General features: G+C 47.4%; 1 protein-coding gene across 6 annotated transcripts in view; it reads right to left on the bottom strand.

Moving 5' to 3' along the window:
- CACNA1D (calcium voltage-gated channel subunit alpha1 D) overlaps positions 1–12,064 on the bottom strand; it is a 325,060-nt gene that overhangs the window by 55,035 nt on the left and 257,961 nt on the right. For 3 of the 6 annotated variants that reach the window (XM_045832505.1, XM_045832503.1, XM_045832504.1), the window contains 7 exons: positions 11,150–11,237; positions 10,409–10,516; positions 10,269–10,321; positions 8,721–8,867; positions 6,704–6,905; positions 4,436–4,594; positions 2,925–3,035 (listed from right to left, as the gene is read on the bottom strand). In XM_045832505.1, coding sequence (XP_045688461.1) covers positions 2,925–3,035; positions 4,436–4,594; positions 6,704–6,905; positions 8,721–8,867; positions 10,269–10,321; positions 10,409–10,516; positions 11,150–11,237 — 868 coding nt within the window. Of the gene's footprint in view, positions 1–2,924; positions 3,036–4,435; positions 4,595–6,703; positions 6,906–8,720; positions 8,868–10,268; positions 10,517–11,149; positions 11,238–12,064 lie in introns of all 6 variants that reach the window. The other 3 variants (XM_045832502.1, XM_045832506.1, XM_045832507.1) reach the window with 1 other exon arrangement.

Below are 12,064 nucleotides of genomic sequence, written 5' to 3'. Positions count from 1 at the left end.
CCAGTGGCTTCCCCAGGGAGTACTGGAGAGAAAGGCCAGGGGAGTGGGGCTGTCTCTTACCTAAATGATGGCCTACTTTTCAAAACCCTAGGGCTACACAGCCAACTCCAAGTTGAAAGCACAACCTAGAGTGCATGAGGTCAATGCCTGACAAGTGGGTTTCCCTTGGGGCTGATACAACATACTAAATAGCCTGCTTGCCTTGCCCTAACCCTGGGTCTCTGGTTTCTCACCACCTTGCATTCTTACCTTACCCACTGGCAAGCTCCTAGCCCACCTCAGCCCTTCCTGCTTATGAAGGCTGGGTGACCTCACCTCTTGAGTCTTGGGCCTGCATCCCTCTAAGTGTGCTCCATTTCAGGAGGCCTCATTTTTTGGTCAGTCTCCTGAAAATAAAAAAGGTCCCCAGGGCCAGGTCTTTAACTCTTCCTCCTACAATACCTCACCTACCAGAAAGGTAGGAATTCACTTCACCTCACCTATCAGGAACTCACTTTCTAAATTATAGTTATAAAAGAGCTGTGACCCAGGCCCTTCTGAACAGGTATGCTCTCCTAGACAGGAGTTCTCCTAAAGGTGCAGCCTTCACTGTAGCAATTGCTGCCCCAAGGGACCCTGCTACAAAGCTCCTCAAAGGAAACAAAGACTTTCCTGAGATGGGACTGATGGGCAAGGTTTCCCAAACCTTCGTCCCACATGGCCACCTCCTCAACAATTCTTCCCTCTGCAGCCTCTACTACATGTCCCTCAGCCCAACTGCCCCTCTGACTGGGACGGGGAGGGCTCTCCCTGACCTGTCCATGAAAGCCTGCTTCCCGGACTGCTGTTAACAATAAAGAAAAGACAGAGATAAATCAGGGAGTACTTTAAGCAGAGCTTTGAAATCTATCTTGAAGTGACTCTCTCCTGCTCTGCAGGCACAAAAACAGCATAAAATCCTTTCCTTGCTGTGGTGAACACAGCAACAGAGCTCCCCAAGCACTGAGATGCTGCTATTACTGTTATAAAAGTTCTCAATTGTAATCTGAGGTTCTCTTATGCTAAGTAAATATCTTGCTAAGTAAAACTACAAGAAGCACAATTTCTGGCAGAAATTACTCATTATAAAACTCTGGTTGATCAGTACTGATAATAAATTTTCACTTGATGCCTTTGGTCTGTTCACAGGCCACTGAACTCCCCTCTCAGGTTTGGGATCAGCAGTTTACTGGGCAGAGCAGTGTGCAACGAGCCATGGATGCAATGGCCTGAGGCAGGGTGAGTGCTTGTGCTCACACACACACTCTCACACTCACACATATTCTCTTACACACATGCCATGGGCAAGTGGCCCTTCTCTTCAGGCTAGAACAAACAAGCTTTTAAAACTTCAGAGCTTAATCACCAGGCAAGGGAAGACATGGCCAGAGGGTCTAGGAAATGCTCCATAGATAGGTTCCGTGTTGCATTTCTCGAGTACTTTTGATGTTTACTTTGCAAACTTTTCCACCAGTTCAAACAAACATTATTTGAAGAAGTAAAGGTGAGAGGGAAGCGAACCACAATCTCCAAAGGAAATTAAGATGAATTTGGAAAAGGAGGTGATGTTTATATGTATAGATATGGACAAGTCACAGTAAATAACACCTGGCCATGCATAAAAGTGCCAAATGTGACCCCACTGCAATCATCCCACCTGGTCACTTACAAGTGTCCTTTCTTTTGGGTCCACAAAGAGCTGATAAAGATTGCATAGAAATTAATTCAAATTAAAGAAAGGAACAGTTCTGAATTAGAATTCCACGTAAATATGGAGTATGTGAAGTCATTTCATAACCCAAGTCTTAAATTACAGATACCTTACACACAGATGAACCAATAACTGGGTCAATGAATTTGTCATTCTCTAACTCTGACAGTTTGGGGCTTTGCTAGAAAAGAAACTGAGGGTTAAATGTCCCACAGCTCAGCTGGGATTTGCTCCTCCGTCGAGGTCTTTAGAACAAGGGAACATCGTTAGTTGAAGATGATGGTGGTGGGGGTGGTGGTCAGCATGACACTACTACCTGCCAAGCACTCCTCTAAGCATGGCACATCTAATAATTCTTTACTCCTCACAAGCACCCTACGAAATAAGACTATTGTGTCTTCATTTTATGGATGAGAAAACCGAGGCACAGAGCAGTAAAGGAACTTGTTTGATGAGCTGGTGGAGGGTAGGGATTTGAATCCAGAACCACACATGCTCCTCAACACTGTCCTATCTGCCTCATACTGCAGACACTGACAGCTGTGAAATGGATTCACTACCTCCCAAAGGAGACGTGCTGAGTCATCCAATGCAGTTTAATGCATTTCATGTCTTGTTTTGTCCCAAAGTGAAAATTTTCTAGGTTAAATAAACAAAAAGTGGCATGGGTATGAAGGGTCTGCAGCTGGTAGAACTTTCCATTAAAGGTGAAAAAGATGCTGTAGATCAATGACAAATAAAACCAAAGGCTTTATCCTAAAAATCTAAAAATAAAATCATAGCCAAATTCTTTCCGATGGGTTATGTTAAAACAGTTTCTCCAGGGCTCCAGTAATGAAGCAAGTCTCCCTGAGACAGCTGGATACACGCTATTCCAGGAAAGAAAACCGGGTTTACTGATATGTGCTATTCTAGAAACAGAACACCAGGCTTAAAACAGTCTCCATTCTACCAATTCCCAATTCTCTCCTCCCTTCTCCTTTTTCTTAGAATTGTTTTCATGAGTTTCGTTTCTGTAGATTTATTTTCCCATATGTACACAGATGCCCTAATCAGATTTTAAAGTTCTCAGGTGATAACCCAGTTAGCGGCCAGAACAATTCAGCATAATTCAGCAACACAAGACTAACAGGAAGCGGATGCTTCTCTGGGGTGGTTCAGCAACAGCCTCTGAAAAGTGGTTTCAGCGACTCACCTTAGGTTTAAATGCAATGACTTTCAAAACCATCTCAACAGTGAACACCCCAGTGAAGACCATGTTGAGAATGTCCATGGCGTCATTAAACATCTTGGACTGCTCGTAGTGCTGTGGAGGAAAGCAGAGGTACGGTTCTCAGAGGCTTTGTCCCAGCTCACAGGAGGAGGCCCCCAGTCCTCTACTCTGCAGGTGCCCATCCCCCACATGGACACAGAGGCCACCTGCACAGTCCAGCACCCTCTCTCAGGGACTCCACTGGCACTGCAAGGTCACAAGCCCTCTTCACAAAGTGCATGGGGTACTCAGGAAGATGAGGATGACTGGATGATAGAGGGGAAAGACATCAATGTCCTCTGCCCCAGATAAGAGGAACCCATGCCTCCTTCTGGCAGGATTTATACTGGGGGCCATGACCCAAGCACAATGCAGAACCCACTGAAACGTCTATGAATAAAGGTAGGATTTGGTTAAGAATAAACTTCATGCCATTTAGTTTCATGTTCAATATAATGCAGTACTAGCTTGACTTCCTATTTTCCCCTACATCAGTGCATGGTCCATCTCATGTGTAAAGAATTCTTACATTTAAGGAAAGCAATAGGAAATTTATTGTTGGCTGTCTTTAGAACCATGTGGCAGACAGCACTGGGAGTTGGTTTGCTCACGTTCTTAAAGTCTGTGTGAAAACTGAATCTAGACCTTGGTCTTTGCTTCTTGTCCTAGTGTAACCAGACAATAAAACAGCTGGAAAGGCTAACTGTTAATTCTATTAATTATAGTGATAATAATAATTATGCAGAATTATATTAAAAGTAACAGTGTTAATACACTTAACATGTTAATGCACTGTAATCCAGCTTGGCCAATTGAAGTGAGTTGTAGTCCTTGCTCCCAATGTGAGGAGGGAATAGCTGTAACACAGGTCAAACTCCAATACTCCGTGAACAGGAAGATTCCTGCTGCCAGATGGAGAGCTCCATGAGGACAGGGATATGACTTACATGTCATTTTCAACAATGGGTGCTTACTCTGTAACAGGCCCAGAGCAAAGTGCCTGACACCAATTATCTAGCATAAACTTTATATCTGAGGTAGGTATGATAGACTTCCCATTTCCCCAATAAAGAAAGCAGGCTCAGGGGATTTAAATAATTTTTCCAAGGTTGCCCACTGGTGAGGAGTCAAGTCAGGATTGGAACCCCTGCCTGTCTAACTGTTCTCAGACAGAGCTTCAGTCTACCACTCCCTGGCCCCAGGGGGCCCCCAGTAATGTTAGCTATGGCACACTGTATGGACAGTCTCTTACTAAGACAAAAGAGCGATCTTAAACTCCTACAGAGATGACTGTCAGCTAAGAATGGGACCCTGACCAAACTACAGTCCCGACTCATCAGAAAATCAAACTCACCCTCTTGTGAGGGACTGGCCTCCCACCCTCAAAATCTGGATCATGGGACTGCGCAGAAGGGGCAGACATGATCCCCATCTCCACGTGTCTTCATTTTTACCTGCATGGCCAAGCAGAGTGTGTTGAGCATGATGAGGACAAACATCACGTATTCGAAAGGCGAGGAGTTCACCACGTACCAGAACTTGTACTGGTAGGGGTTTTTGGGGATGTATCTCCGCAGGGGACGTGCTTTCAAGGCATATTCAACACACTGACGCTGCAATGGCAGAAAAGAGCAAAGAGGGGACCTGAGCATGTCTACATGGAGGAGGGCATAGCTCTTACCTGCTCTGAAAGGGCAGGTGCAGCCCCTGCTGGGAAGGACCCAGGACCAAGAGGAAAACTACCAGGCAACCCCCACAGGCACCACTTTGCATCAGGGACAAAGGGCCCCCAGCTCCATCACCTTTTCTGATCCTCACAGCAACTTGGAAGTGACCAGATCTCTCATTCTGTTTCCACTTTACTTATTACAAAACAGAGTCCAGAGCTGTGAACTGCCCACCTGAGGTTGCAGGGTACATGGGCAGAACCGTGCAGCCTTGCCCCAATTCTTATTCCTGCCATTCCTCTATGCCAGTGGATCACATCTGTAGTTCTCCTGCCCCTGCTGTCCTCCAGGGAAGGAAACCATGTTGAGAGGCATAGAAATTCTCAAGAACCAGAGGGGATGGGTTCACTGCCCAAGACTGGAGCCCCAAGACTGCTCCAGGAGAGACACACCCACGTCACCTCTCAGGGCCCAGAGTGTGTTATTTCTAAGTACCTAATGGTGAGTGAGCTATGGGTCCATCTGGGAGCTTTTGAGGCTCAGGAACTTGCTGTGTCCTCAGACTTATGGGTCACTAATGATGGCCAGAGCACTATCATCCCCACTTGCTCTGGGGCTGAGACTGGTCCACTCTGCAACAAGCCCAGAGGGAGCCTCTGGCCCTGAGAGCTTGGCAGCAGGCCCTGCTTGCACCTCAGCCCAGACCTACTCCCATTCTTCTGCTTGGACTCTGGGTTCTGACTTCAGACAGGCTCCCTCTGTCCAGGACCTGGCCCTGCTATGACCTCACACATTGACTCCAGAGACCCCCCCTTGAGACTTCTGTGGGCCTCGGGTGGTGATGATTTCAGCTCTGGTGCTGTCTGGCTGGCCTGGGCCTTGCCCTGACACTCTTCTTCCTTGGTGGGGATGAAGATCTGGGACAGGCCTCCCTCTGTTACTGATGGAATCTGCAGAGACATCCTGACAACTCGAAGCAACATCTTCCTACAAAACAAGCCAGCACTGTCCTCATGTTTCCCCCAACAGGCATGGCTGCCACCCAAGACAGACTGCCTCACCACAGCCACTTCCCGCAGGAAGCCTAGGCTGGCAGATTATTCTTGCTCCTCCGTCATTGTCAAACCGAGATCCTGCTGATAGAGGGCCTGGGGGAAACTCCCAGAGTAGAATCTTGATCTCACAATCTTTTAATGCTGGAAGGGACCTCTAAAAGCAACTCCGGAATGCCCTCAATTTAGAGATAATGAAGCAAACCCAGAGAGAATTGGGGATGCACCCACAGCCACAGAGCAAGTGCAGGTAGAACAGGACCAGAACATAGGTTACTTGGCTCTCTCACACCATCACAAAACCAGAGCCAAAGCCCCTGATTCTATCAGCTTGGTTAAAACAAGGTGCTAGGTAGAGAGAGATTACTGCCACTGCAATCTTGGTCCCAAGTCTAAAGTTAGTGACTTTTCCTGTGGCATGAGAGCGTACTTCCTCCTAAGTCAAGGGTTCTCAAACAGAGACATTTGGCACCATCTGGAGATGTTTTTGGTTGTCACCAAAAACAGGGGTTCATGCTGGGTGTAAGTGAATGCTACTGGAATCTAGTGAGTAGAGGCCAGGGTTACTGTTAAACATCCTACAAAGCACAACAAGAACTATCTGGCCTGAAATGTCAATAGTGCTGAGGTTGAGAAGATAAAAGACTGTCATTAGGAACTCTGGGAGTATCTCTGGGTGCTTCCTAGCCCCTGGCCACACCACCCTACAAGATTCTGAGCTGTCACTGGCGGGTCATGACCACAGAAGGTGGCCCAAGCACCTCTCTGAAGTCTCACTCACACATTTGGGGTAGATTCCACAATTACAAAGTCAAATCTGTATCTGGGAACCTAACTTTCAACAGCAATGACTCAGACTGGCTGCGGGTATGCTCTGAACGGGGCCCAAGCCCCAGGGACAGACACCAGTGGTGCTTTTCTCTGGGCATGGGGAAACCATTAAAGGAGAAGCAATCCCTCCCCTGCTTGGGGGATGGCAGCCCAAACAGTGTGTGATTTTAACCTGATTCTTGTCCAGCTCACAGTTCTTATACTCTTTTTCTCCCTGCTCCTGGAATGTGACAATGACGAAACCCACGAAGATGTTCATCATGAAGAAAGCAACGATGATGATGTAGATGATGAAGAAGATGGAGATCTCTACGCGGTAGTTGTAGATTGGGCCGACATTCTCTCCGTTCGAGTCAATGGCTTTGTACAGCAACCTGGAGAACAGAAGGACCAAGTGAGCACCGCCAGCCCCACTCAGCCCAGGTAGTCCAGGCCCAGGTGTGTCCCTCTTCTGAATGCTACCATGGGCACTGACTGTCAGATCTGTCACCGGAGCCCCCTTTCCTAGGCCCCTAGACACAGGCAGGTATCTGAGGCACCCTCTCTAGGGTGAGGTCCAGTCAGCCCAGCACTTGGGTAGGGGACACCTGGGATATGTTTGCGATTGATGTTTTGAGGACTAAAAAATGAAAGATTTCACAAATATTCAGCAATACTCCTTTCTATTCACAAATAGAAGACAGGAAGAACATTTCATGTAGACACTTTCTGAACCGAAAACTATACAGACTGGCAAAGACAAGAGCAAGCAACCATACCGTGAATTTCCAAAGAACTCGGGGAGGTTCCCCAAACTAAACTGCACACTAAATTAAATATAGGCCTAGCAGAACTCAACAGAGGAAAGAGAGGAAATTACTATCACACACCCAAGTCAAATTCAGCCCCATTCTGATGCGGATTCAACACTTCCAGAGCACCCAGCCCTTGGGTGCACTGGGCTACAACCCCTTCACATCCATCTGGAAAGGTGAACATTACTGTCACCCCATATTATGGAAGCTCAGAGAGGGATGTAAGTGCCCAACATCAACTTCTCAGGGGGCTGAGCCCAGCTTCTCTAAGCCCCAAGATCCAAACTTGTTAATTTCCCTTCATCTGCCACCCTGATTTGCTAAAGCACAGTAGTGTTCAAAACCTAAGACCCAAAACCTGTGTAGAGTAAAAAAATCTTACTCCATGCCTCTTCTCTCCTCAGGACTAGTTCCCTAATGAACAAGCCCCACCCAGCCACCCTTCTCCCTACAGGCACTCCTATAAAGATCTCTGACTCTCTCATGCATCCAGAGGGTTCTGCCAGCCTGAGAAGGTCAGCCTGTCCACCATGTGCAACTAACTCCTCTAGACATAGGAACTTGGCATTCAGGATTCAATCTACATATCTATGTTTTACTGGCAGGAAGCAGAGGTGGGGTAGGGTGCCAGAGAGTACTGAAGACACAAGAGACTCTCCTTTTGTATTCCACCTCTATCCTTCTGTTTTTCTTACTCCACCCATCAAAATCCTAGCCATTCTTCAGGACCCTATTCTGCACATCTCTGACACACCAGACCTTCCTACCTGGTTTGATTGCCTGACCAAAGCTCTAATTGAATTGGGGCTTTGAAGGCAGGAACTTAAGTGGAGACAACCTGCACAGTGCCTAACAGGGCAGGTAACATGGAACTGGTTTCAAAAGCACACTTTACAAATGAGTGAGTTCCTCAGGAAAGACACGGCACAATGGCTGCTATCCATGCCTGGCACATATTAGTACTAGGAATGAATGAATGAATAAATGAATGAATGGATGGGTTGGTACACTACCAAGACCCTCTTTAGTGTAATTTCAGCTTTGCTACCAACAGGAGTTGGTATAACAAATGCCTCCGAGGACCCCCCATTTCCATCCAAAGATGCTCCCCAGGAGCTAGCAGAGATGAGCCCCCAGCCTGGGATCTATGGCCCCTGCTTCCCAAATCTGAGAGTCCTGTCAGCTGGCCACAAAGGTTAATCCTTTACCTAATCAGACAGAGGAGCCCTGTGGGCCAAGAAGTGATTGATAAGTGGCCCAAAGTTTAAAAGTCATGGGAACAGGCTGTGCCTGTGGAGAAAAGAAGTAGGACTCACTCTAGGAGAGATGGATCAGCCTAGAGGACCTGAGAAGCAAGGAGGAGCCTCCCCAAAGATGTCCATTCTCTGTACTTACTCAGGCCAACCCTCAAACGTGGAGACTGTGAAAAGTGCCATCATAGCAGAAAGGACATTGTCAAAATTGAAATCACTATTTTGCCAGATCCTCTCACGGACCACAGGGTTATCAACATCCTCATCCTTGTAGAGAATGAAAAGCCCCCTAGAGAGGAAAAGAAATGTGGGTTGCCTTGGTCTGACATGAAATCGGTCATGGCTGCCCCAAACCCATACCTACAGGCAGTCACACTCAGCCCGTCAGCTGGGCCACTGATCTGCATCTGCATCCATCTGCATCTGCACCATCTGCATCTGCATCCCTCCTTTTGTTGCCCTCTGTTTCACCTAATCTCTGGTTCTAGTAACATTGCACAACCACTAGTTTAATGAGTATTCTCTAGAGCAGCTAGGCAGACACCAGCATATGCCAGATAACAAATGAAAACTACTGAACAATAAACATCTCTCACAGGCAATGGGCTCAAAGTGTACACTGAAGAATCAACAGCTTTGGCTGTGGAGAATTCCATAAGCTCTGGGAAACAAGCCCAGGTATCCTCTTATCTGCTATTTTAGTCGTAATCAAATTCCTTCCCCTTATACTAACAATATTCCCAGTTTTTTTCCCCTCAGAGACTTCTATAATTTCTGGCACCACACAATAATTCTCCTAGAATTTCATTTCTGGGAGGTGCCTAATGTCTTTACAGATGAAAAAGTAGAGGCCTAAAGAGGGAAGAGAAGGTGTCTTCACACTCCTGTGCCATTCCACTTCAAAGAGGCCCTCCGCTGCCCCACCCACATGACTGGGAGCCCTGGAGGTGCAGGGTCCAGTCTCATCCCATTTGGTGCTCTCTGGCTGCACCCTCTGTTGAAAAGAAACCCAACCAAGCAGGCAGCCAGACCTCACTTGGTGACATCTCAAAAGGATGGGAAAACAGGTAGTTCTGCAGTTTTAGAACTTCAGGCAGCATCTCCTGTGTCTGCCTTCACATTCTTCTGCACAGCTGGGGGTAAGAGGCATGAGTATTTTCCGCCTTGTTTCTCCTCTGTCCATTCTTGTGCATGGAAATATGGCCAAAATGTGGTGACAGGAAACCTATCAGAAGATGGTAGCCAGCACCTGGATACTAGGGGTTGAGCTCTGAGTTCTGGTTTGGGGAAAAATTATCCAGGTGACTGTAGGGTGAGCTCTCTGGGGCAATTCATAATTGTTATTTTAGGTTTTAGTGCCCCCAACTCAGTTCACAGATTCTATACCAAATATCAGAGCCATCTATCAATTGTTTTGGGGCAATGAAAAACTTTGGAAATAGACAGAAGTGGTCCTTACACCACAGTGTAGTTGTGCCAAATGCCACTGAATTGTACAATTTAAATTGTTTAACTTCAGGTGATGTGAATTTTCCCTCAAACAAACAAAAAACACCCCTCCATCTCTCCAGCCATGAGCTGAGCACACAGGCCCCTAGCAGTCCGTGACTTCTGAAATGCTAGCACAAATGAGTCCTGAAGTCTTCCTTCTGTTCTTCCAAATTCCCATTCCCATGTTCAGGACCCTCACCTGCATTCCTCAGGGTTACTTTTGGCTTCATCTGTGCAGCGATAGAACTTTCCCTGAGTACAAAACAGACAGACAGTCAAAGGCAAGGTTGCCTCCGAGGAGATCATCCGGACCTCGTGCTCCAAGGCATGTCCCTGTACCTTGAACAACTGGACCCCAATGCAGGCAAACATGAACTGGAGAAGGGTGGTGACGATCATGATGTTGCCGATTGTCCGGATAGCCACAAAGACGCACTGGACGACATGCTGGAGAGAGAGAGAGAGAGAGAGCAGGGTGAGGATGCAGGGGCATGACTTGCCTTTCTTGTTTCAGCCACGGGGAAAGCTAGTGCTAGCCAAGGCTGCCTGTGCGTATGCTCATTTGTATGTGGTTTTCTGACTCTGTGGTGCTTTGTTTTTCAGGTAGTTATCTGCGGGGAGTTACACCCAGTGCATCATGGCTGCCTGAGAAGAGCACCCTGTAAGTGGGTCCCACCTTGGTTTCCTGCCACCGGTGCAGCACTGCCTGGCACACAGGCCCACAGGACTCCCCACCCTATAAAAGGACTTAGGAAAATGCAAACCCTCTGGGCTTTTGTACAACCTGCATGAGAACAGATTTAAAGACTAAAGTAAACACTACTAATAATTTAAAAAGTAATAAATGAACAGCAATCACATAGAGAAAGTATTTTAAATGAATAAAAGTAAAGAAAATAATAATAGTTAAAAATGGTATCAAGCACTTGGCAGAGGCAGCTCAACGGGGCAGAAATGTCCTTTACAAATGTAGAACCCACTTTAAAATCCATCAGGCCTCAGCCCTGCTCTGGCCCAGTAAAGTCAGTAATTACAGCTGACCCCACCAAAGCAAGCCCAGCCTGGAGGAGAGAAGCAAACCTTAAGTCCTTTTGCTCTGTTGATTGCCCTGAGTGGCCTCAGAACCCTTAAGACCCTGAGTATCTTCACAACGGAGATGGCACTGGATCTAAGGAAAAGAACAGAGGGAGGAAAGAAAGCACTTTATTAAAGCTGGATAAAACACTGAGGTCGTTACACTTGGCCTGCACTTTAATACCATGACAAAACATGGTGGAACCCACGTGGAGCTGCACCAACCTCTCCCCATGGCTCAGGGATGATAATGACCACGACCCACGGTGCCTCCTAGGCAGGCCCACTCACACAGGCCCTGAGGCAGGTGCACAGCCGACCTCGGCCAAGACACGACTGAGGATATTTGCTTTGTTCTTTTCACTCAATGTAAATGCTAGGTAGTATTTGGCATTTAGGCTTCAGTTTAGTTTGTTTGGTTTTGTTTTCTAACTTTGGGGCTCTTCTGTAGGGCTTTGGGGCTGGGCTTCACTGGCCTTCAAGAAGTCCACTCTTTAGTGGGAGAGATGGGCAGCCAGGGGAGTGTCACCTTGGGGTCTGGGAAGGCCCCTAGGGAGGTGATATCCAGGTGAGTTCAGGCAGAGTGAGGGTTACCTAGACAAAGGGGGAAGGGGCTGTAGGCAGGCCCAGGGAGCACCAGGGAGGCAGTTCCTGCATGAGAGAGTGTGGCTCATTTAGCAGGGCAGGTGGCTGCATGTGGCCCAAGCACATTCGGGAGGCTGTGGGCAAGGCCTGCAGCAGGAGAGGGCAGGTGCTGCCAGGAGTTTATGAAAGTTGCAAAGATAATGATCAGAATGTCCTGCCAAGCTGTGGCTACATGGCTCCCTCCCCGTGAGCATCAGTGGAAGGTGGGAGGACTACCACCATAGAGGGCTGCTTCAGGCAGGCATCCTCAATCTTCTGAGAGGAACAGAGCCTCTC

The sequence above is a fragment of the Phyllostomus hastatus genome, unplaced genomic scaffold (genome assembly GCF_019186645.2).
Source record: "Phyllostomus hastatus isolate PE091 unplaced genomic scaffold, TTU_PhHast_1.1 phas_contig_16, whole genome shotgun sequence".
NCBI lineage: Eukaryota > Metazoa > Chordata > Mammalia > Chiroptera > Phyllostomidae > Phyllostomus > Phyllostomus hastatus.
The sequence above is the reverse complement of the archived record's forward strand: the minus strand, read 5'-3'. Positions and strand labels throughout refer to the sequence as shown.